The sequence below is a fragment of the Physeter macrocephalus genome, chromosome 7, assembly GCF_002837175.3.
Source record: "Physeter macrocephalus isolate SW-GA chromosome 7, ASM283717v5, whole genome shotgun sequence".
Classification (NCBI taxonomy): Eukaryota; Metazoa; Chordata; class Mammalia; order Artiodactyla; family Physeteridae; genus Physeter; species Physeter macrocephalus.
The window spans coordinates 14,911,813-14,937,869 of NC_041220.1; the positions used below are offsets into that span (position 1 = coordinate 14,911,813).

General features: G+C 37.4%; 1 protein-coding gene across 5 annotated transcripts in view; it reads left to right on the forward strand.

Moving 5' to 3' along the window:
- The first annotated feature begins 3,344 nt into the window (after window positions 1-3,344).
- PDLIM5 (PDZ and LIM domain 5) overlaps window positions 3,345-26,057 on the forward strand; it is a 220,685-nt gene continuing 197,972 nt past the window's right edge. For 2 of the 5 annotated variants that reach the window (XM_055085835.1, XM_055085833.1), the window contains exons 1-2: window positions 3,345-3,451; window positions 6,615-6,752. In XM_055085835.1, coding sequence (XP_054941810.1) covers window positions 6,657-6,752 — 96 coding nt within the window. In that variant the 5' untranslated portion in view covers window positions 3,345-3,451; window positions 6,615-6,656. Of the gene's footprint in view, window positions 3,452-4,039; window positions 4,351-6,614; window positions 6,753-26,057 lie in introns of all 5 variants that reach the window. The other 3 variants (XM_028491640.2, XM_028491641.2, XM_055085834.1) reach the window with 2 other exon arrangements.

A 26,057-nucleotide genomic window follows, 5' to 3' on the forward strand; every position in this document is an offset into this window, starting at 1 on the left:
CACAAAAAAAGAAAATTATAGACCAGTATCACTGATGAACATAGACACAAAAATCCTCAACAAAATACTAGCAAACAGAATCCAGCAACACATTAAAAGGATCATACACCATGATCAAGTGGGATTTATCCCAGGGATGCAAGTCTTCTTCAATATACACAAATCAATCAATGTGATACACCATATTAACAAATTGAAGAACAACCATATGATCATCTCAGTAGATGCAGAAAAAGCTGTTGAGAAAATTCAACACACATTTATGATAAAAACCCTCCAGAAAGTGGGCATAGAGGGAACGTACCTCAACATAATAAAGGTCATATTTGGCAAACCCACAGCAAACATCATTCTCAATGGTGAAAAACAGAAAGCATTTCCTCTAAGATCAGGAAAAAGACAATGATGTCCACTCTCACCACTATTATTCAACATAGTCTAGGAAGTCCTAGCCATGGCAATCAGAGAAGAAAAAGAAATAAAAGGAATACAAATTGGGAAAGAAGTAAAACTGTCACTGTTTGCAGGTGACACGATACTATACATAGAGAATCCTAAATTGCCACCAGAAAACTACTAGAGCAAATCAATGAACTTGGTAATGTTGCAGGAAAAAAAATTAATGCCACAGAAATCTCTTGCATTCCTATATATTAATGATGAAAAATCTGAAAGAGAAATTAAGGAAACATTCCCATGTAGCAATGCAACAAAAAAGAATAAAATACCTAGGAATAAACCTACCTAGGGAGAAAAAAGACCTGTATGCAGAAAACTATAAGACACTGATGAAAGAAATTAAAGATGATACCAACAGATGGTGAGATGTACCATGTTCTTGGATTGGAAGAATCAATATTGTGAAAATGATTATACTACCCAAAGCAATCTACAGATTCAATGCAATCCCTATCAAATTACCAATGGCATTTTTTACAGAACTAGAACAAAAAAAATCTTAAAATTTGTGTGGAGACACAAAGGACCCTGAATAGCCAAAGTGGTCTTGAGGAAAAAAAAACGGAGTTGGAGGAATCAGACTCCCTGGCTTCAGACTACACTACAAAGCTACAGTAATCAAGACAATATGGTACTGGCACAAAAACAGAAACACAGATCAATGGAACAAGATAGAAATCCCAGAGATAAACCCACGCACCTACGGTCAACTAATCTATGACAAAGGAGGCAGGGATATACAATGGAGAAAAGACAGTCTCTTCAATAAGTGGTGCTGGGAAAACTGGACAGCTACATGTAAAAGAATGAAATTAGAACACTCCCTAACACCATACACAAAAATAGACTCAAAATGGATTCGAGACCTAAATGTAAGACCGGACACTATAAAACTTTTTGAGGAAAACATAGGAAGAACCCTCTTTGACATAAATCACAGCAAGACGTTTTTTGATCCAACTCCTAGAGTAATGGAAATAAAAACAAAAATAAGCAAATGGGACCTAATGAAACTTAAAAGCTTTTGCACAGCAAAGGAAACCATAAACAAGACGAAAAAACAACCCTCAGAATGGGAGAAAATATTCACAAACAATCAAAGTATGGAGGTTCCTTAAAAATTAAAAATAGAATTACCATATGATCCAGCAATCCCACTACTGGGCATATACCAAGAGAAAACTATAATTCAAAAAGACACATGCACCCACCCCAATGTTCATTGCAGCACTATTTACAATAGCCAGGTCATGGAAGCAACCTAAATGCCCATCGACAGACGACTGGATAAAGAAGATATGGTACATATATACAATGGAATATTACTCAGCCATAAAAAGGAACAAAATTGAGTCATTTGTTGAGACGTGGATGGATCTAGAGACTGTCATACAGAGTGAAGTAAGTCAGAGAAAAGCAAATATCGTATATTAACGCATATATGTGGAACCTAGAAAAATGGTACAGATGAACCGGTTTGCAAGGGAGAAATTGAGACACAGATGTAGAGAACAAACATACGGACACCAAGGGGGGAAAGTGGTGGGTGTCGGGGGGTGGTCGTGTGATGAATTGGGAGATTGGGATTGAGATATATACACTAATATGTATAAAATGGATAACTAATAAGAGCCTGCTGTATAAAAAAATCAATAAAATGAAATTCAAAATTTCAAAAAAGAAAGACAGCAATGGTTACTGCAAATAAAATAAAATATAATGTCTCCTTACCCACATTAAAGAACAGGTAAATTAATTTTAATTATATGTTTAACCAAACATAAAAAATTTTATCATTTCAACATGTAATCAATATAAAATTATTAATGACATTTTACATTATATTTTTCATAATAAGTCTTCAAAATCTACTTCAATTATAGCTCAATTTGGGCACTACATTTTCAGTGGTAAAGTGAAATGTAGTGCCTCCCAAACAATAAAGTTTGTGTTTAATGGAAGCATGTTATCCTACTTCAGTTTTTAACTTTAAATTAAACTTACATAAAACAAAAAATTCAGTGCCTCAGCCGCAGTAGACACATTTCAAATGCTCAGTAGCCACACGTGACTAGTGGCTACCCGTTTGGACAGAGCATCGTTTTGGGTCTTCTCTAGAATTTTGTTTGCATTTCTAGGGGACTCACGGACCCCATGAGCCTTGCTTTACACGTCCCTTGGTTAAGAATTGTCCTTTTCACATTTTATGAGCCAAATCACTGTTTGAAAGAAGACTACAAGTTACTTTCTGTATGTTCACTGAACATTATTCTAATTTGCTCATGAATAAATTCCTTGGGCTAAATCAAGCAACTTTACAGAAACTGCGAAGTGAACTATTGATCTGGATTTAGGAAAATAAGCTGAGGCTATATATGGTTGAACCACTTTTGGCCGCTCCTGTTTATCACGGTCTTCTGGTTTGATAAGAGGATTTAACTTCTAGATATTAAAGTTACTGATTTTCACTTTCCTGACAAGTAAACTTTAAGAGTCTTCACTTCTCAGGGCACATAAAGCTCACCCAAAAAACCAGGCAGTGGCTGCTGAACTTGCATAGATAGGGATTTATCCAAAGCCCTCTCCTATTTTAGCCAAAGCAACTGCTCGCCAATTCAAAGTTTCTTTGGAGAGAAATGCATCCACTATAAAACAGGCAGGGGGAGCGGACTTTTGCCAGGTACTGCTCAAAACCCCCTAAGACTACTGCCACCGAAAGTCTGTAGTGCAATTGTTTACCGCAGCGGCTTCAGGTTGCCGCAGCAAGCCCGCTCGGTAGGCTTCGCAGCACCCTTCTCCCGGCACCTCCCAGCCCTGCTCGGCCCGGGGGCGTGGCCGGGGCGGAGGGGGCGTGCCTTGGCTCGGGGGCGGGGCCTGTGGGGGTGGGGAGCCAGGAGGCGGAAGTTCCCGGGGGCCGTGGGGACGGCGTACACACCACGAGTCACTTGTCAGCGCTCGTCTGAGGCGGAGGCATCGCTGCGCCGGACCCGAGGTGAGTGGCCGCCCGCCGGCGATGAGCGTCTCTGATCCCCGATAGGGAGGAGGGAAAGAAGGGGTTGCCTGCCGTACGCAGAGCGCGTGGAGGGAAGCCCAGCTAGTGGAGAGGAGGGGGCGCGCCTCGCGCCGGGTGGCTGCTCAGGTGTTTGCCGGACGCCGATCAGCGGAGGTGGGAGAGCGGCGTGGGAAGAGGAGCGCCCGGGAGAGGGCGGCGCGGGAGCGGGCCCCAGGCCAGAGGACGGGCACTGGAGCCCGGGCGGGCTGGGACGAGAGCGGCGGCGTCGCCGGGCACGCACCTAGGCGTCCCGGGGACACTCGTGTCCTGCGCGAGTCTCCTGGGGGTGTGGGGAGGAAGCGGGTCTAAACGGGAACGGCGTGCTGATTTTTTATTTGCTCTCACGCTACTGAGAAGCATTTATTTTCCCCCGAATATTTAGGATTGTGTAACCTGTTAGGGGACAACTTCCATGCATCCAGAAATAAAGCTTGTTTAAAAAACAAATCTGTCTTGAACGCCAGATTTATTAGTGCTCGCGTACTTGGTGGGGCTTTTTTAAAGACTGTGGTCCCGTTCATTTGACAGTAAGTGGAAAAAGGAAGGGCGTATGGACAGGGCAGTCCTTGGAAAGAAAATTCGTGGCTGCGCTGGGCAGGGTAGGTCTCCGCTGTGATCGCCAGATCCTCTCCCAAGTCTGCCTTCCTGACCACGGGGACGTTGGAAGCCGCCTGCCTCGGGAGCAGCCGGCTCGGGAACCTTATTTGGCAAACAGGGCTAGGCGTGAACCTCTCTGCTGGAAAACTGTCTCGTCGGCTACTTTCACCCGGTGCCAGTGGCTTTAGTTCTTCCACTCTACCTCAACAGTCGCTCAATCTGGGGAAGAAGAGAATCTCAAGGTACAGCTTTAATTTCAGACCCTTCTCGGAGAAATTCATCACGAGTTCTTTCCCTTCTCCCACCCACCGAAGAAGCTGGGATAGAGTGTGGGAAATGTCAGGCTTCCTGCCTAAGTACTAGAGCGAAGACATTGTTTGGACTTTCCCCTAAAAGACAATCCAGCACGGTACAGAAGTGCCAACATTTTCTACGTGCTTGAAAGCAGAAACGCTGGTCAATATTTCCTGCCTGCTTGGTATTTTAGGAAGAGTTTGGGTACTAATATTACCAGACCTGGAAAAGGCCAATAGTATTAACAGTTGCTTCGGTTTCAGAATATTTTAAGGCACGTGAAGCTAGCAAAGGGAGAGTACTGGAAGGGAAACAACACCAGAAATGAACTGACGCTGGTTCTGTAGTGTGGCTGTGACCTTGCCAATGCTAGAGATTTTAATAACAAATGGGAGAAATCAGGAAGGGAACTCGCAAGTAAAGGGAAGCTGCAGGTACATAGGTTGATATATGAATTAAACACATTTTCTTGTAGGGAACATTGGGATCAGAGGAAGTGGAACCTAAGGTTCACATTCTTCTCTTGACAAAAAGTTAAAGATTAAAAAAGAAGCGGGGGGGGCGGTAGGCTGCCTGTGAAATATCTGTTGGCTTTACACACTTTTGATTTATATTGTGTGCCATTATCCAGTCTTTCTATACAAGTTCTCTGAAACTCTTTTATTACAGTGAGAAAGCAATTAGACTGTGTGGCTCCTTATTACCTCCTTACTATTTGTTTTTCACATATATCAAATAGCTTGACCTCTGGTTTGGCCTTTTCATCTTTTTAGTGTTTGTTGCATCAGTATTGACGTAATGTATTATTGGCTAGTAGTTCAGTGAACTGCTATGCCAGTGGAAAAGCCCATTTTGTTTCTGGGCAGATGCAGGGCAGATTTTCAGTGATTTTTCTTTAAGAACTGGACTTATTTGAAAATTTTGCCTCATTTTCCCCATATGAGAAGATGGAATCTGCAATATACCCAGTGATTCACATATCTACATCTGCCACTATTAATTTGGTGTGATGGAATAGAAATTTTCAATGGGTTAAAAAAATGGAATAATATTTAAAGACAGATAATAGGTGATGATTTGGCTGAATAGCACAGATTTTCCAAGGAAGTGTGTCTGAAACAGCTTTTTAAAAAAAAATGTGGTTTTAAAATTATTACACATGTTATATTATTATTTTTAAAGAAGGAAATAATAGGTGTCTTAGTATTACATTTTAGAAGACCTCCATTCCTCCCAGTTTCTCCCACTCACACATAACCACCATAACAACCAACACCAAACTCCGAGTCACGCTTTTTTTTCTTTAGTTTTTTTTTGTTATATAAAAGTACTACCATGCGAGTCATTATGAGCTCACTTCCAGCAAAACACAGAAGAAAGAAAGCGCTGAAGCGCTGGTTCTTTTCTAAAGCTCTAATTCTTTCATACATTAAGATTCACCTTTTATTCCTACCATGTTTAGTCAGACTTATACACTGTGTGGTAAATGCTCACTCCACTTTGCCTGATGAGGTGTGTATATAAAACAAAAAGCAGGTTCTGATTGAAATATCATTGTGCTAGAGTATTGCCCATCATTGCCTGTCCGAAGGAAATGTAAATAATTTCTTTGCGTGGAAAATAACATGTCCCCAGAAGAGGAAATACAAGTTGTAGTTTATAATTGGAGAGAATAGTTTTATGCATTAAAAAACAACTTCTCGTTTTAAAGAATTTAGAGTTTGGAAAGCTTGAATGAGAGTCTACCAATTTGTAGTTCTTTTCATGTGTTAGGATAACTTAGAATTTAAGTAAGTGAAATTGAAGGACTCTTCTTGCTAACTGCAGGCAGAAGGACAGGGAAAATCATTTTGAATTAAACCTGAAATAAAGTTTCGTTCTTTTTTTGTATACACTGAAGTGTTGTAAAGTGCTTTGAATTAAAGTTTGTATGCAAGAAGCCACAAATTGTAGTGTAGCAAGTTGTAAAACTGATCAAATGTCTAGAAATATACTCTGATATGGAATTTTTAGACTATGGAAATTGGCATGAGTTTAGAGATTATGTATTAGCTCACAGATTCCTTTTCTTAGACTGAAATGAGAACTTAATATGACTTATTTTGCGCATCCCCTCTTCCCCCCAAAACAAAATACTGAAGATCATTTAGTTGAAATATGTAATAGGTTTAAAAATAAACATTTTTGTTAACCATCTAATTTTCTTTCACAGTTTCTTTCATTTTGGGGCATTGGACTTTGAGCCATTATAACCATGAGCAACTACAGTGTGTCCTTGGTTGGCCCAGCTCCTTGGGGTTTCCGGCTACAAGGTGGCAAGGATTTCAACATGCCTCTGACAATCTCTAGCGTAAGCAAACTTTACAGATTTTATCACAGATGTTCATTCAATGCATAGTCCTAGAAACATCACAGCCGAGTTGTTGAATTCTCTGGATGACCTGCGCTCTACTTAATAGAATTGCTTATGGAATATGATCTCAGCAAACTTAGTTATCTATAGTAAAGGATGGGCTGGGGAGGGAATTTAGCAAGGATAATTGAGTTCAATTAAGCTTATTTTCCCCCATCTTAATAATAAAATTGAAAGCATTTAACTGCGGGGACAGACTCCAAATCTTTGAACTGTCGCTAATTTGGGGAGTTCTCTGGACCTTAATTTCTTCATATGTAATAGAAGTTTGCACTGTGGGATTTTCATGGTCCCTTTCAGCTCCAAAAGCTGTTTATTAGAAACTGTTGATCAATATTGAATAAAATGACTGTTTTTGGTGTTATTTCCTCAGCTCGCTCTCTCGTGAGGGGTTAGTCTACAGTAAAATGGCCAAAAGCTACTTACCTATGAAGAGAAAATGAAGGGTTTGGATGGCCAACTAGATAGTCAGCCTTTGAATGCTTAAGATTTGGCTGTTTACCTCATTATGGATTTAGCTTGAATGTATTCTGTGTATATATTTTAATGATATGTTTTCATGATGATAATGACACTGATGAAGGGAGTAATTATAGCTTTCATTTATTGAGGTTTGACTGGGTATCAGGCATTGTTTCACTTTCATCTCCAGTAGGTAATTATTGCTATTAATTACTTATATAACATTTCAGAGGGTTTTTTGTATATTCAAATAAATATGAATATCTATTCCCCTTTTACTTACATGGTAGCATCTTAATACACACTGTTCCACACATTGCTTTTTTTCTCAACAATTTACCTTCGAGAGCTTTCCCTGTTACTAGAGTTTTTTCTTTTTCTTTTTTTTTTTAGTAACAGATGTATAGAATTCTTTTGTAGGGAAGTAAAATTTATTTACGCAATCCCCTATTGAAGGGCATTTATACTGTTGCCAGTATTGCTATTACAAGTAATGCTTCAGTGGATATCATATATACATAATTATATATGTATAATTTTGATAGGTTATGCCAGTTTGCACTTTTGTGTAATACATTAAAAAGTCTATTCCCCCAAGAGCATTACCAGCAAACTTTTGGGTTTTTGCCAAGTTCTTTACCTCATCTCAGTTAATTCTCACACCAACCTGTGAAGTAGTGGTTTTATTCTCATTGTAAAGAACTGAGCTGTGAGCTCCCATGGCTGGTGTGGAAGAACTGGCTTTCAAGCAGTTAACGCTCTGCTTCCAACCCAATAAGCTTTATCATAAATTTAGGTAGATTGCTTCTCTAGTTAGATATTTAGAGAGTTATCTTTTGGTTTAATTATATATGTACTTATTATTTAATTATATATGTACAGATATTTTTATATATATATATATATATACACACTGCTTCTTACAGTATGTATATCCAACTCGATTTTGCAAGATTAAAAATAAGTTTGTAACAATTACGCATCTCTATTAAAATACTTCAAATCCCAGTTTACTAATGAAGTTTTCCTTGTTTCTTGGCTATGGATTTTTTAAAATAGTTATCTTTATCAAATTCCATCTTGATTCCAGTTACTCAGATTTTACAAGGAAACACATGTATGTAATCCAGCCTGAAAGTTTTAAGACTTTGCCTGGTTGGATGAAATTTTAAATGTAAAGCATCTGTGTGAAAATGTGTCTTGTGATTTATTCCTGTTTGAGGGGGGCAGTATCTTTTTGCCTCTTACTGAAGAGCTATCATGAAGAAAGGAAGAATATTTGACTATTGTCTGTTTTCACATTCTGTTTATATTATTTTACATTAATTTTGAATATCCTAGTTTATGATAATGGACTAAAGAAAATTATGGTTTAAATGCGTCCATTTTTTGCTGAAAAAAAAGTGCAGAAACAAATTAACACCTCATGAAACACACTTTGTTGTTTGATCGTAGAAGTGCAAATGGAGCATGTAAATGTTGTGGTACCATACCTTTAAAAAAGTTTTCTGTGCTTCAGTTTCCTGGCAGACAATCTGAGCTGCATGTTGTGATGCTGACACAACAGAACACTGTGTACATACATATGTGCCCTCTCCTGGCACAGAAGAAATGCTTTCCTTGTGTAGACAGAGTGTTAATTAAAGGATTTTGAACACACTGATTAAAAGAGACTACGGTAACAAAGCTGCTGAGTTATTTCTGTTCTCTTACAAAAGTCTCTGCCATCTCCTGTGACCTTTTTGGGCCTTGTGCAGTGGGGCATGCAGTTCATTCTGGATTGGCGAGGAGGGGAGGCCGGGGAGAGGCAATGTTGGTGCAACTGTGCAGCCAGGCTGTTGGCCTTTCATTGTAGTTATTTTTAACCCCTTGTGTGGTTCAGTTTAAACAGGCCCAGAAACATTGCCTAATAAAGATGGGTGCCTAATAACTAATCTATATTGTGATAGTAAGATATTAATGTTATACCTCATCTTAATTCTCTGGTTATATTTATTCTGCCTTAATTATGTAAAATTATTGGGATATATTTCAGTGGTCACCAGATTATTTAATTAATAGTATCAAGAAGCAATTAAAACCTGAAAGCATGCCTTAAAACATGTAATTTAGTGATTCTCTTATTTTAATAATGTATGTGGAATTCTTAACAAGGTCTGGCATGGTATTCTCTCAGTTGTTACCTTTAACAATAATACTAAATTAAAAAGAAAAAAATTAGAGACTTGAAACATCAAATCCCCTATAATTTTAGGGAACATAGCAGTTATATATTTTTTTACTTACAGTGTGTTGGAATTGATAAAGAAAAAAAAACTTACAGGTTTGTGCTTAGCTAGGAACCTGCATCTATATATAGTTCAAAAGTATACAGTATTTCCTCTGGTCATGTATTATTATGCTGAACTCCAAAGGGCTCTTTACGTTCCCTTATAATATTGGAACTCTGTGATATCAAATGTATTTGAGATAAATAAGCCGTTGTCTGGGACTTGAACATTCTGTTTTCTTGAGATTTGGTTACCAGCATAGGAATATATGGATTGTGACTTGCTTCGTAGAGCATACAAACTGTAAAATTTTAACATTACTCTCAGATTTTGTTCCCCGTCTCTTTTGTACGAGTTTTGCATACTTTTTTAGTAGGTGGGTTTCTAAGATAAGATTGGTGATTGTTGCAAACCTTTTGAAAAGATCCTCAAATTGCTGTAATCGCCTGATCCCATGTCATTGCTTCAATTTCCTATCCTCAAAGTGGCGTGTTGGCTACTGGAGTTTGCAGGCTGTCTTTTTATGACCCTGTGTTTATGGAATTGCCTTGAAGCCATGGTATGTGGGAATGGGTTTTATTGTAGCAGTGTGGGTTTGTTGGTCTTTGCCAATATATTTTATAAGAAGAAGTAGGAGACTTGTTGCACAATTCAAGGCCATATTTTGGCAAGTTGCTGACCCTCATGATGGAATTACAAGAAAGGTAGTGTATTTGTGAATAGCATTTTAAGTACAGCATCCTCAAATTGAAATGCTCTGCTCTGCTTGTGTTATTTTCTGATGTATGAGATTAGAATTTTTCCCTTAGCTGTCAATATTTGGATTTCCTGAAGGTGATCTCCCAATTCTCTATAAACACATCTATGGTGTTTCTTAAGCAGATAAAAAGAGGTCAGACATTTTAATACCCAAATAATAGAAATTTTGATTCTCAACAGTTAGGGGAGGATCATTTGTTACCAGGTCAGACAAGATTTTAGTTGGATTTGAAAAGCAGAAGAAATGTACCATTTCCTGGAGTATGGAGTCCTGTTTAGGAGTATTACATAGAACAGAGAAAGAGCCGTGAAAACACTTTGCTGTGAATTCATTTATTCAGTAATTAAAAGGATACTTCCTAGAAGCCATTGAAGAAGAGACAAAGCACTGGGGAGTACAAAGCTTGGGGAGAAAAATAAATACAGTACTAGACAATGTCATAAGACCTGTCACAAGACAATATTTGGTGGAATGACAGAGATTCAGATAAGTGTTTCTCAGTTTCAGTGGGCACAGACCTCTCATACCTGTTTAGGGGTAGAGGGTTGGCTTCCTACGGGAGAAATTAATTGAACTGGTCCTTGAAGAATGAAATCTGAACACCTCAAGTCAGTATTTCTCTGTGTTGGTTTTCAGTTCAAAGTGAAGACGAAGGCTTTTCTTGCCATTGCTTGAGTCTGAGTGAAGCTGTGAATATAGAGCTGAGTGATTCTCCAGACACGCCAGCTGCAGAGTTTCCCTCCTGGAGGCGGGCAGAAAGAGACTTTCAGTCCTCTAGCTGAAATGGGAGAACCATCGTCCCCTGAATAAATGGGCCCATTGTTAATTTTAAGCTGTTGAGTATTTTCTTTTACATTCCCTTCCAACTACCCTGTTATTATGCCAAGTGAGAAAGTTGATAATTTAGCTTGTTTAACTGCATAATGTACATTTCACATGTATGTTCACCCTCTGCTTTTAAAATATTAATCACCTTTTGTGGGGGGCTCAGAGACCTGTCTTCCCACGTGGCAGTTTTCTGTCATTTGTGGTCCCGAGGGTCAAGTATCTCAAGATAATTCTGAAGGTGTTTTTCTGGTTTGTTATTTGTAAAGAAATGAAAATCTTTATCAGTATGTTTTATTGTAAGTTAATAGTTTGAGGAAAAAAAGGATTTTTTTTTTTTTTTTTTTTTAGTTTTTAATGAATATTGGGCATTTTCGAAAGTTATTGGTTAAAAGGAATTTTACTGGTATGCAGGATTTTTGTATCTGATGGAAGAAACAATATTGTAGAGATTGGGTGAAGTAAGAATAGCACTTTAGACCTAAGTAAGGGAGATTTGGATTTTTTTTTTTTTTTTTTTAGTTTTTAATGAATATTGGGCATTTTCGAAAGTTATTGGTTAAAAGGAATTTTACTGGTATGCAGGATTTTTGTATCTGATGGAAGAAACAATATTGTAGAGATTGGGTGAAGTAAGAATAGCACTTTAGACCTAAGTAAGGGAGATTTTCGTACAAGCTATTCACCTACTCATGAGTTAGGTCTAATATTTGCTTACTTAAACTCAGAATAACCAAAGCCTATAGACTTGTTTTCAGTCATTTTTGAGAACTTTCAATGCAAAGAGCTTGTCTTTATGATGGTTGTTGGTTAGGCTGCAGTGTGAATATATAGTTAATCTGAATATACAGTTAGTCTTTGTCTGAAATATCCTGTTTGCAGTAGTTCTTACCCAGGTTCCCATGCACTGCAAGACTGGTCATGGCCTTTTCCCCCAGTTACAACTGCATGGAGGAGAAATCCGATATGAGTTAGTTAATCTAGGAGCAAACATTGCTCCAGATAAATAGGGGTTGTTTCTTTGGCATCTTATTATTATTTTTTTAAATTAATTTATTTTATTTTTGGCTGCATTGGGTTTTCGTTGCTGCGCGCGGCTTTTCTCCAGTTGCGGCCAGCGGGAGCTACTCTTCCTTGCGGTGCACAGGCTTCTCATTGCGGTGGCTTCTCTTGTTGCGGAGCACGGGCTCTAGGTGTGCAGACTCAGTAGTTGTGGCACTCGGGCTCAGTAGTTGTGGCTCGCAGGCTCTAGAACGCAGGCTCAGTAGTTGTGGCACACGGGCTTAGTTGCTCCGCGGGATGTGGGATCTTCCTGGACCAGCGCTCGAACCCGTGTCCCCTGCATTGGCAGGCGGTTTCTTAACCACTGCGCCACCAGGGAAGCCCCTCTTTGGCGTCTTATAAGAGATAATTATGTTTCAGCTTTAGGAGGTGAGACTCTAGGCCTTTGTTTGAATTTTTGAAATGTAGAAATATTGAGTATACGATATAAAACTTGACAAAACAAGATCCTCACATGTGAAATGTTAATATATGTATGAATTTGCAAATAAGTGACATAATATTGGGAATGAAAAGAAAACATTAGTTTAAGAAAGTAATGAGCAGTGACCATGGTGACCCCTAATTTAGGTATTCTGGGTGCAGAGCCACTGTACAGCCCTGCTGGGAATTCAGGTTTGTTTTTTTAATTACAGAGTGGGAAAATCACTTTTATAGCATAGATACTCTTTTTTTTAAAGGTAATAAAATATTTAGGTATGGACAGAGCAGACAGTGTTGAATGAATGTTTAAAGTCAGGCTTGGAAGAATTTTTTATAGTATTAAAATGGAAGCTCTCAAATCTTCACTTCCCCATCTTCTGTCACCTTATTATTATCATTTCTTTCTTGTTGCATAAGTGGAGTTATCTATCCTTCTGTAAATACTCAGATTTCTTTTACAGCTGAGTTTGTTGCCCATTTTGTGTGATAATTACTGGAACAAAGTTCATCAACCTCATGGGCATTTAGTCCACCTGGCAGGGCTAAGCAGTTGCAGCAAATGTCCCTGTCCAGCCTAAATGGAGGAGAGTAAAATGAACTGGGGACTTGGTGGGAGGGAAAGAACAAGTTAGATTGAAAGAGAAAAAGAAAGAGGCAGTTTTAAAAAGGTCACAATGGGAACAGTTATTTACTGGGTCAGGTTTGGTACTCAAGAAATCTTTACCCTTCACCCTTTTTCCCCTTTTAAAGTTTGGTTAATTTATGCTTTTCGTTAGGTAAGATATTCATATGCGTTGAAAGCCAAATGACTCAATAGTGTTTAGAGGAAAGAGCCTCCTGTTGTCCCATCATTCATTTCCTCTGCCTGGAAGCAACCGGTGTTAGCAGTTTCTTGTGTATACTCTCAGGGATAATCTATACAGATGTGTGAAAATACATATATATCCTCATCATCCCCCTTTCCAACACACATAGTATCCTTAAAAATCTGCTTTTTTGGGGGCATTTTGCTTTTTTCACTTAACCCCAAATCAGTAAATATATCCTCATTCTTTTTGTACAGCTGCATTGTATTTGGATTTATCATAATTTATTTAACCATTTCCTATTGATGGACAATTAGGTTGTTAGGTTGTTTCTAATCTTTTTCTTTTAATAACACTGTAGTGTAATTTTTGCATCAATAACTATATCTATCTATATATGGCATATATATATGAGCATACCTGTGAGATAGATTCCTAGAAATGGAATTGCTGAGTCATAGGGTTGTATGCAATTGTAATTTTGATTGATAATTGCCAAATATCTCTATAGAGACACTCCTACCCACAGTGAGAATGCTAGTTTCCTCATACCTGTGCTAGCACACGTTTGGACGGACTTTCATCTTTTCCAATCAGATGGGCCTATTGGCATCTTTCTCCTTTTTTACAGGGCTTAATCAGAGGTATTCTACAGAGGATTCTGTATGTTTTTAAGTGGCTCTTTTTTTTTTTTCATTTTGCATGAGACTATACAAAATAAAGATGTGCTGACCTTCTTTAAATGATTTTTTAACTTCTGGGGGGATGCTGTTTATTTGAATTTTTTCATTTAGAGCTTTGGTTAATAATTACCCTCTATCATTTGTTTCCTCTTTCCAAACGGATTTCCTCTCTGTTAACATATTACTTCCAATTACATGGTGAAAGATTTTTTTGTTTTTTGTGGAATAGTTTTTGGCATAGTGCCCTGTCATAGACCTTCTGAAAAATTAAGCAAATCGCATTTAATAGATTTCAGGTTGTTGCCTTTGGAGTTTCTCCAGCAGCCTGATATATTGTGGAATTTCAAATCCTACTCTTCTCTAGCTCCCCTTATGGATGTGACAAAGAGACTGACCATAATGAGGTATTTGGCCTGGTCCTTGGACATAGTAAAATTCACCCTTAGGAACCTCACTGTTTTCATATCAACTGTTATTAGCCAGTGGAGCATAACAAGTCACAACGGTTTCCAGTGTTTCATAGCATAGTGGGTCAGGCATTGTGAAGGCATACTAACGTGTGGCACGATATATTTCTTCATTTTACCTGGGTGTAAGCAGCAGAGAGTGTAAGTGTTGGTAACCTCGGTGACAAGAAGAGTCAGAATGCCAGGGATGTTTGTATTTTATGTGCTTAAAGTTGAGGGAAGGAGGAATTTCCCTTTACTATGCTGTAAAATTTTTAATATGATGAGAAGTGTTTGGAACTAGATAAGAAGTTGCACCATTTGTTATTTGAATTCTGTGACTTGTTAAACACTTTTTCCTAGGATTCAAAAAGTGATTTAACGATGACCACTGTTCTTCATTATAATTATCTTGGGTAAATTTTGATTTACCAAAAGAGGAAGTGGTTTTTTTTTTAATGACATTAACAACCGAATCCCATTTACCGTTGATTCCATCAGGGGCTTGAGTGTTGCGATTTGGTTCCATTGAGAATCCAGTTACAGTATTAGACCAGTATTTCTCAAATGATTTCTGAGATATTAACTTTTAGAGATGGTAAAACTTAAAAATTTAGTACGGTTGTATAATGCTAGCCAGACGAGATTGTAGATATGTTCTGAAAGTGTTTTCTTCTTGAGAAAAGATACTGGAGGACAAATATCCTTTAGAAAGCAAATGCTTTGTTCCTTAACAAGCAACCCTTAGGGATGTTCTGGAGAAAGAAGTTTGTAAATAAATACAAGCATTGTTATACATGTAATTTTCATGACTTTGGACATTCTCTTCAAGTATCTCCATGCTACTGACTTCCAAATAGTCTACGAATGGTTCTTTTGATCTTTTTATGCTAGGCATTTCTGTTTATATGTACCTTTATTCATTCTGGAAGATTCTAGTTCGTATCTAATTCTCAGAGTGACACTTTGATAGCTTAGCAGACAGAGGTGTTTCCAAACTTCATTAATGGCTTGTTCCCTTCTAGGCTGTTTCCTCATCTTCAGGATGGCACCTTGCCGAGGCAGGAATTCTAAAATCCTGCATTTAATATGTTAATCCCATCAGACCCACTTGACAGATCTGAGTTCACAGTCCAAAACGCCTGTTTTGAACCCTGAAGTCCTTGGTCTCTCTGTTCTTCACGCACAGGACCTTTAGCCCTACCCATCCACCAGGGCACGTTCATATACTAGGTGCTCTTTGAAATGTTTGACGGCTCCAGCTCACTTGGGTCTCCTTTCTTTCCTATATTAAATAATAATAATGAAAATACACTGACATTTATTGAGCCCTTGTTATTGTCTAGGCCCTGCTGTACATATTTTGCACATGTTCGAGTATTTAATCCTCATAGTGACCCTCTGAGGAAGTATGATTTAGAACCTCTGATTTGCAGATGAAGAAACAGAGAGACAGAGCAGTTAAATAAGATGCTCAAAGTCACACAGCTGGTAATTGGTTAGGCTTAGGATTTGATACCAGACAAACTGAGTAGTAATACTGTAATGCTTTTAACCAGTATACTCTGTTTTCTGGGAATAGGTGACAGTTTTTACTACTGACAACCAAGTTTATATGTGTTTCTTAAAGAGAGAATCAAAGACTTGTGTAAATGGGAGTAACTGAGATTATTTTTAAAACTATGACTAGTTTCTAAACTAATCATTAACATTGTAAGTGAGATTTTTTAAATGTACCTTCTAGGCCCAGACTTTGAATTCAGGATGTTTAGGGATTCTCACATGCCTTATGGATGTTTCTCATGTACCATCGAATCCCATTTTGTACACTACTGTTTGGGAACATATGTAGCTTTTATTTTTAAAAAATATTTTTATTATGGATCTTTTGTTATTTAGATCACTTCATCACAAAGATTAAGGCTAAATTGCAATGGAACTGCCACTGACTAAATAATGAGACAGATCTGCTTTTCTCCAACTACTGGTCTTTTCACTTTTTTTTCAGGGTTCAGTCAACATAGGTCAAATCCTGTTTGGAAATAAATGTCGGTTTTAATAATATATGATATCAAGCTTCAGTTCTATTTATGACGCTGAAAGTATCTTTAGAACACTTTGAAGTTGGCACATTACTTATAATATTTTAATACTATAAAATTTAATGATGAATGTTAAATTTACCAAAGACTTCTGGAGGAATCTTTAGTAAATTTAACCAGTTTTTAACCAAGTATATAACAAGTATAGTTGGTTTTGTTTCATTCCTCATTGTTAAGCTAAAGTGGTAAAATTTACGTTAAAAGGAACTGCATATAGTCTTTCTAAGGCCAAATTTTTGGTCTTCATATTATGTTTCACGGTGGTACAGTTTAAGTACATACAAATAGGTCATATACTTTGTTAAATCATGAACCTCTCTCACCAGGAAAAAACCGCTACACCTCTGGGTCTTATTTACTCAAGATCATATTAAAATTCCCCATACATGTTCAATAACTGTTGACTGATGATCGTAATGATGATGGGGACAAATGGGAAGCTGGGCTGCAGTTATAGTCGTTTCTTCTAGAATTGTTTTGTTAATGAAAATAATTAATAGTTCTAATTAACTGATGAGACATTTTGGTTTTCTTTGTTTTTAATCCTAGTCGGGGATGGTTTCTAGGAAACGCCCCCGATGTTACTTAAGGTAAATAGCCCTCTGCCTCCCTAGGTACCGAGTCTTCCTGTGTGTCAGGCCGAGTTTGTTTTCTCTGTATTTGACCCAGCGGTTCTCTTTCTGTCCTTTAGTGTCATGCACAACAAAGGACAGCCCTCGCACACGTTACAGCCTTTACAGTAGGTGACCGAGTTGTATTTCCTTTTAAGTCTTGTGGATCTTCTGTTGGAAGCCATTTCTTCAAGTGTTTCTTTTTTGACGGTTGCCTCTCTTCACACCCCTGAGCATTTGCCTTTAAAAGTAGTTCAGTTTTTAAATGTCTCTTTATGTGTGACTCCCAGAAGTGAACCTAACTCTTCATACATTAAGACCAATGCAGAAGTATAGTTACTAAGTAAGGAAACTGATTTTTGTGACCAGACAGTCCAGGGTTTAGAACTGCCCTGGATACTGGGCTTGATAGAATTTTTACTGTTTTCTCTGTATACTATTATACTGTTTGAAATTTTTACAATATGTGTGTCTTTTGTTTAAAAAGTGAAAGGAAATTAAAACTGGCCTGTGCTTTGTAGACATGCAAACTCAGGCTTGTCTGGACATATATGGAAGTTAGGAGAGCCTGAGAGGGGCAGGTGTTTGTGTTGGTGTGTGCTGTTTGCATGAAAGATAAAGGGACTTCATGGGAAGGAATTCAAGAAACACGTAAGTGAGGTGTGTTCAAGCTTAGTCCTTGGAGATTTTATTATTATTATGTATTATCTTTTAGGAGAGATGGGTAAATTCTTGGTACAGCAGAGTACGTCCTCTTGGTATTGTCTTCTGATGCTGCCCTTCTCCTGAATGACTCATGCCAGAGCCCTAAGAGAAGGTGTTAGTTAACATATATTTGTTAGTCTCTTACTGTGTATTAGGCTTGGATAGAGAGGGTGGTTCTCTTGTTTTCTGACAAAAAGGTACATGGAACATGATATGGAATATAAGAAGCAGCTTGGAAGTAGGAGAGGACATATGTAATGAGACTTGGGCAAAGACCACAGTAATATGTGCTTTGATCATACAGCCTAGTTAGGATGGTAGGGAACTTCTCGACTAGTGTCTATAGAATCCATAGAGGAGATAGAAGTAGCAGCGGTAGACAGAATTTACTATTCCTACATCTGGGCATGGAGCCATTTATTCAGTGTCATTATGGAGCACCTACTGTGTGCTCAGTCCTGGTCTAGGCACTGAAAGTACACAAAACAAAGTCATTATTGTTATGAACCTTATATTCTAGTAAGAGGGGCTGTTAACTCACAAGTGTATAGATCAATAAGCAATGTAATTTAATAAGGTGATGTGCTAGGGAATAATTGGGGGAAGGGTATATGGGGGAAGGGTTTTACCTTAAGTTGGGTAAGGCTTAATTTAGCCTTCTGACTGAGGAAGCAACATTGACTTAAGAATAAGAAGCCAGTCATGGGAAGAGGAAGGAGAGCAGCACTGCAGGCATCAAAAGGCCTGGAGACAAGAAAGAGCTTGGCATGTTCAAGGAGTAGAAAAGGAGTGGCAGGAGTGCAGCGAGCAAGGAGGTGAGTGGAATGAGATGGGGGACGGGAGGGAAGCCAAGTGTGGGAGGGAAGCCAAGTGTCAGAATAAGAGATAAGGAGGCTTAGGGAGTGAGGAGATGACGTTGGGGGTGATGGTGGGACAGCTGGGGGTTTGAGAAGGATTCTGATTCCTCTGGATGAGAGCTGAGCTGGGAAGAGTGGGTTACTGTTACTGTGATTTCAGCATATCTGCAAGCTGGTGTGTTTTTAAATTGGTTTTGATAGAAATTTCAGGGGAAGAATTCCAAAAATATTTAGAGCAAAGGAATAACCATATAACCTTCCAAGGTGGCGACTTGGAAGTAAGATACTCATTTTAATATGTTTGTTTGGAAAAGTTATTTATAAGTTGTAACACATGCATTATTATTTTCTCATTGTTATTTGCACACTGATTACGGTTTTTCTCTTTTGTGTTCTTTTAAGTTTTATTATCACTGTAAGAAGCGGCTTGTTTCCCAGATGGCTTCCGTTTTCATTTCCTTGTGATGTTATGACCTTTTCTACTTTAATAAGGAAATGTTGCATACACCTTCAGGAGTTGTATACAAATTATGCTGGTAACACTTTTGCTAGAGTCTGCCTCAGAGGTAAAGTGAGTGTTCGGGTGTTTATTCTAGGTTAGATATGTTGAGCTGGAAAAGATTTTAATAGTGTCTATTTTTAAAAAGAATATTTTAGCCTGTTGGTTGGTGAATGTGCCCAATGCCAAAAGTTATGTTTTGTGGCCCCTTTATTTCCAGTGGAGGGAGTTTATGAGATGTAATGTTTTCCATTTCTGAACCTTTCAGAGAGGTCACTTGAGCGGGATTAACATCTCATAAGAGAAGGCTGACAGTTGATACTTCAGTAAATTCAGATTTTCATGCCTTAAATACATTGTTAATGGATAAAAGTGTTGTCAGTATCATGTAGCTCTAGGTCTGTAATAATAAATCATAATGCTTTAGCAAATGATGTAACTTCGTACTTCATATTTAAGGTCAACTTTTTATAAATTCAGGGAATGAATGAGTTTCCTATGAGTTTAGGAGTATATTTGCAAAATAACACTTTACAGCCAACTTAGGAATATCTGTGTTACATTAAGTCTGACAAAATAATAATACTAGTGTAAAAGAGCTGTCACTCTAGATAAAGTTTTCTTAACGACTTTATCTTAAGATTTAAAGTAATCTAATAGTAATTAATTTCCAGCCTTAAAAAAAACACTGCAGGCAGTTGTGATTATATCATGATGAATGGTCAAACGTCCATGACTGTGTTTTATTACCAAAGCTAATATAGTAGTATTGTATTTTTTATTAATTTTTTTTTTTACCGCAGTCCTGGAAGGTTTATTTTTTTCTCCCAATATACCATTTTAAGATTATATTTTTAGTGGACAATATTCCACATGCTGTTTAGTGTAGTTGTTACCAGTGCAAGCTCTGGAGCACAATGTCTGCCTGTGAATCCTGGCTCTGTAACTTACCAGCTATATATATCCGGACAAAGTACTCGACTGTGCCCCAGGTCCTTAACTGTCAAATGGGGGAAAAATAATATTTACATCATAGGTTTGTTGCATTGAATAAATAAACACCTGTAAAGTGCCTGGCGCATAGTAAGAACTCAGTGAAGTTTACCTAATAAGAACAGAGGTTATCTTATAGTAATAACTATTTACTAGTAATATCTAGTTGAAGCAGTTTTGACACTATATATTTGTAGATCCCTCATTTCTTAGATAATGTCATCTTCCAAATTAATTCTGGTTTTCTTTTTCATAGGTTTTTATAGAAGATTCTTTAGGTGAGAGACAGTTGCTCTAGGGAACAATTTTCTCCTCCAGTGAAGGATAGATTTGATTATAAGAGAGAATATATAAATGGAATGTAGACTAGGCAGACGTAGCAATGTGTCTGCCATTTGTACCAGTCTCTTTCCAGGAGTTTTGGTGCATCAGCCTTTGTGTTTTGGTCTCTGTGATCCTTACCTTGCCCTCCTGCTTTTCTGGCCGTAGCCAACTGGACCTGGGATGGGTGCTTGACCATCTATAGGCAGTGTAGCCACCTATAGACAAAGTTAGCAGATCTGTATGTGGTCATACTATTTGCAAGCCCTATGAATTTTATGAAATATAAAATTTAACTACTCTGAACTTTAGCCGTACAAATCAGTATAAATAAATCATTGCTGTTCCTTCGTTGACTTATTTATACTTACTCCACAGATATTTATTGAATGTTGTTATGTGCCAGGCACTGTCCTAGGCCCTGGGGATACAGTAGTGTGAATAAAACAAAGTCTGCCTTCCCAGACATACACTTTAGGGAAGTGAAGAAGTGACAATAAATAAATAAAAATAGTTGGTGATAAATAGTTTGGGGCAAAGCAAAGGAGTAGGGGGAAAGGGAGTGGTAGTTGAATGTGAGTTACTGATTTATAGAAGGTGAGCAAATAAGGCCTCATAGATAAGGTGACATTGAACAGAGACTTGGATGAAGTGGGGCGGGGCGGTGGGGGGGGGAGTATTTTGGGCTAAGGGTAAAGACCATGAGATGAACATTTGCTTTGCGAGTTTCAGGAACAGCAAGACTTGAGTGGCTGGAGTAGACTAAGGGGGAGAGTGTGGTAGAAGATGATTTTAGAACATTGAAGGTAGTTATTTCCTAAGATTAATTGTATTAAAATCTACAGCAGCTTAGTTGATAGGACAGAGGCATTTTGCCGCTAGTTTAAAATAAGACCTTGTCAACAAAGTGATAGGTTTGGGGTTTTTTGGGGTTTTTTGTTTGTTTGTTTTTGGAAAACAGTAGTGTGGTACACAGAAAATATTTCTCTGAAGTCTGAGAAGTCTGGTGACTGCAGTGTTATTTTATTCAGGATTGTTACTAATTGTTAATGTATTTGAGGCTTAAAAGGTTGTAAATATTGGTATTTGTATCCTTAGTACTGTTGTTTATATGTAGGAAGAGTAACTAGAAATGAGAAGTGGTGTCGGATTTAATATATAGTTCAGTCATAGTAACTTTTGTGGAGTGGTGACTGCTCACGAATTTCATTGCTGTCACCCTTCCAAGAATATTTAGTTGGAAAGATAAGGTGAAACAAAAAATTATTTTTGTCTTTTTTCTGCAAGATTTTGGTTTTACCCTTATTTTTCAGTTTTATAATGGAGATTGAGAAATTTTGGTATCTGTTGGGTAATTACTAAAGTAACAGGCAGATTATTAAAGGCATATTAGTATGTAAAATGATTCAGTCTATTTAGGGATTTGTCAAATAATATTTGACCTTGCCTTTTAAGTTTTGCTTCCAGAAACATTTCCTGGGAAGCTTTGGTCTCATTACAATGGCTGATCATTAAAACATTTCGTTTACACCTGGCAGGAGTGACCTTTTGCAGTCAGCTAGCTTCTCAGGTGGACTGGTAATCATGGTCCAATTGTCTTCACTTCTGTTCCAGTCACAAGACTGTGTTCTGTTGAAATTTAAAATAAAAATAGCTAAATATTTTCTTGGGGAAGGGCAGTTTTCCCAAAGTGTTTATTTTATTATCACCGTTAGCCTTCATCTTTTTTTAAGCTTTAAGTTTTATTATTGCTGGACAATTATCTGTTATCCCAGTGAAAAATTTCGTAATCAGTTGTATTACCTTTTCCGTCAGTGAAGCCCCACCCTTTGAATTTGTCTGAAGCAGGGACAAAAAGTGTTATAAACAGAAATTTTCTCATCAAAGGAGATTGCTGTGTAAAGGACAGAATTATTCTAATGGAGAGCTACTTTCTAATCTAACGGTAAAGCTCCGAATGTAATCAAGGTAATTTGTTTTTCTAGAGTTGGTAACAATTTAAGACTGATTTTTCAGTGACTTTGTGAAGCAAGTGTTTTCCTCAGCAACATTTGGAAGTTGATTTAGCAGGCTGTTTAAATAATTAGGTCTTGTGCTTGTCTGGTTTTGATAATTCACATTTTGGCAAATGCAATAGACTTGAGTTTCACCAGAAATGGTGATTATTATTTGCATTGATGTTAATTTTATTTTAACCTCAGTAAAGTCATAGTTTTTCTTTAAAGAGGAAAATAGAAATTAAAAACGATAGCAGAAAAGTAGAATGGTGGTTAAAGGGGCTGGGGGAGAGGGAGATGGGAGTTGCTTAATGGGTATAGAGTTTCAGTTTTACAACAGGAAAAAGTCTGGAGATCTGTTGCACAACAGTTTAAATATATTTACCACTACAGGACTACACGAATTGATATGACTTTTATTTGATCAATAGAAAATGACCAGCTTATAAGCCTTTGCTATTTCTTATAAGTGTTACAAACATACATTCTAAAACAAAGATTTTTTTTTTTTCTTGAAGTGCCAAAGAAATAGTAATAGCATTTAGACAGGAATGAGTAGACAGAAAATTACTAACTTTTACTTGAACTTGTGGGAACTAAAATTTAACTTCAGGGATTGGTATAGTTATGGTAACATGATTTCTTAATGAAATTGAACAGATTTACCAGGGAATAGCCTCTATATTTAAAGACAGTGGAAAGTTTATCAGAATTGGCAAACCACCTCCCAGTTCAGTAGCTCTAAGGCAATTCAGTTCTGTTTTCTCTTCAAACACATGTATATATCACAAATACTATATTTATATATAATATATAAATATATATATATACTCCCAGGTCTTTTTTTGTTTGTTTGTTTGTTTTTTTTTTTTTTGTTTTTCTTTCCCCAGGTCTTTTAAACTATTAAATAGTAACTCTTAAATTTGCATCATATCTAAACTAAAAATGTTGTAAATATGCCTACATATCTCATGAGTATGACGTATGAATGCATTTGACAATTTAGTGTTAACTGATTAACACTCTGAAGCTTGATTCTTCATATACTGGTGCAACGTGCATACAAAGCTTACACATGCATGAGGAAGCCAGTGTCGTATTTCAGTTCTGATGGTCTAGAATCATTCCCCTTGTTTCCTCTATAGTTTTGTAGCACGTGTTATTTCTGATTGGATGTTATTTGTAATTCTAATATTTTGAACATTTTAGTGTAGGTGGATAAGAGTGTCACTTTGTTTTTTAGGTAACTCAAACCTCTTCCCACTTCTTTCTGCCTAAAAATATAGTCTGTAGAATTGTTGTGAAGAATTGTTATATTTTAATTAAAGGTTGTTCTTTGTCATTGTCATCTTTTTTGTAAGTAGTAATTTATTACAATCTAATTTTCAAGAGGAAAAAAATTTTGTTTACTTTCGATTATAAAAATTTTATATATATATATACACACACACACACACACATTCTAGTTGAAAATGCATAGGAAACAATGACAAAAAAAGCTGAAACCAAAACAAAACACCTCACCAAACCTGAAATCCAGCTACTCAGAAAACTGTGGACATTTTCATGAGTATCCTTAAAAACAGCCACTTTACCAACATTCTTCATGTAACAGTTCATCTTGGATCATCTTCCATCATCAATATATAAAGACTTTTATCATCTCTTTTTTTGGTTATATCTTGTTTTACTGTGTTTCTCCATATTTAAATATTTTGAGTTTTTATGTTGATAGTTTAGAAGAGATATAACAAGTATAGGGATAGAGAGGCAGGATATCATAGTGTGTAAGAGTATGGACTCTGGAGCCAGTCATTGTGTGTTCAAATCCCAGTACTTACACTTTCTTGCTGTGTGACCTTGACCAAATTACAAAGCTCCTCTGGGTCTCTCCTTTCTCATTTGTAAAATGAGATTAATTAGTAGTGTACTTACATTGTAAGATTACTGTGAAGATTGAGTTCATATTTTTTAAGTACTTGGAATACCTGGCAAAGAGTGCATGCAATATAAATATTAATATAAACTATTTTTCTGTTATTATGGGTATAATGGTTGCTAAAATTTAGTGAGAGGTAGATATCAAATGATTTTAGGTATTTAGTCCAGGCATCAACACATATCCTTTTGCCAGTTCCCTATCTGTTCAAAAGTTTGTGCATGATATTATTAGGTATTTGTTGGATGGAGGTAGGATGAGGGGGCAGTGGTAGAAAGGAAGTTTCGAGTTTCAGAGACCTGGATAGAATAACTGTTGGCAGTTATCCAAGCTTTTCTGGCCATATTGCCTTTGGCATATCTTGGGTGGCCTTTGACTAGAGCTGCTCTAAGTAGAGCCAGCCCTGCTTGCTGTATCTTGGAATCTAGGGAATAGTTTTAAAGGTTCTCGATCCAGTAAAAGGCAATTTAATATGAGTTAGTGAATTTTGGCATGTAGTCTGGCCTGGAGATGCACTCTGTAACCTTACTGACCATTTACTTTCTTTTTGTGTTTAACTATTCTTAAAGCATTAAAAGTAGCATGCGTTATTTGAGAGACACTTCTTTTTTAGGAATTTGCCTTTTTGACTTCTCCATGTATATAGTTTTATTTTTTTAAGTTTAAATTTGGAGGAAAAAAACTGTGACTTCTAGTTTTTCATATTAAAGTGGTTTTAAGGGGCTTCCCTGGTGGGGCAGTGGCTCTGAGTCTGCCTGCCGATGCAGGGGACACGGGTTCGTGCCCCGGTCCGGGAAGATCCCACATGCCGCGGAGCAGCTAGGCCCGTGAGCCATGGCCGCTGAGCCTGCGCGTCCGGAGCCTGTGCTCTGCAGTGGGAGAGGCCACAACAGTGAGAGGCCCGCGTACCGCAAAAAAAAAAAAAAAAAAAAAAAAGTGGTTTTAAAAAGTGGCCTGGTATATCTCTCCATCTGTTTATACCATCTTGGATTTCTTTCATCAGTATCTTTTCCTGAGTACAGGTCTTTTACCTCCTTAGGTAGGTTTATTCCTAGGTATTTTATTCTTTTTATTGCAGTGGTGAATGGGATTGTTTCCTTAATTTCTCTTTCTGGATCTTTGTTATGTTGAGGCAGGTTCCCTCTATGCCCACTTTCTGGAGAGCTTTTATCATAAATGGGTGTTGAATTTTGTCAACAGATTTTCCTGCATCTATTGAGATGATCATATGGTTTTTATTCTTCAATTTGTTAATATGGTATATCACATTGATTGGTTTGTGTATATTGGAGAATCCTTGCATCCATGGGATAAACCCTACTTGATCATGGTGTATGATCCTTTTAAAGTGTTGTTGGATTCTGTTTGCTAGTATTTTGTTGAGGATTTTTGCATCTATATTCATCAGTGATATTGGTCTGTAATTTTCTTTTTTTGTAGTATCATTGTCTGGTTTTGATATCAGGGTGATGGTGGCCTCA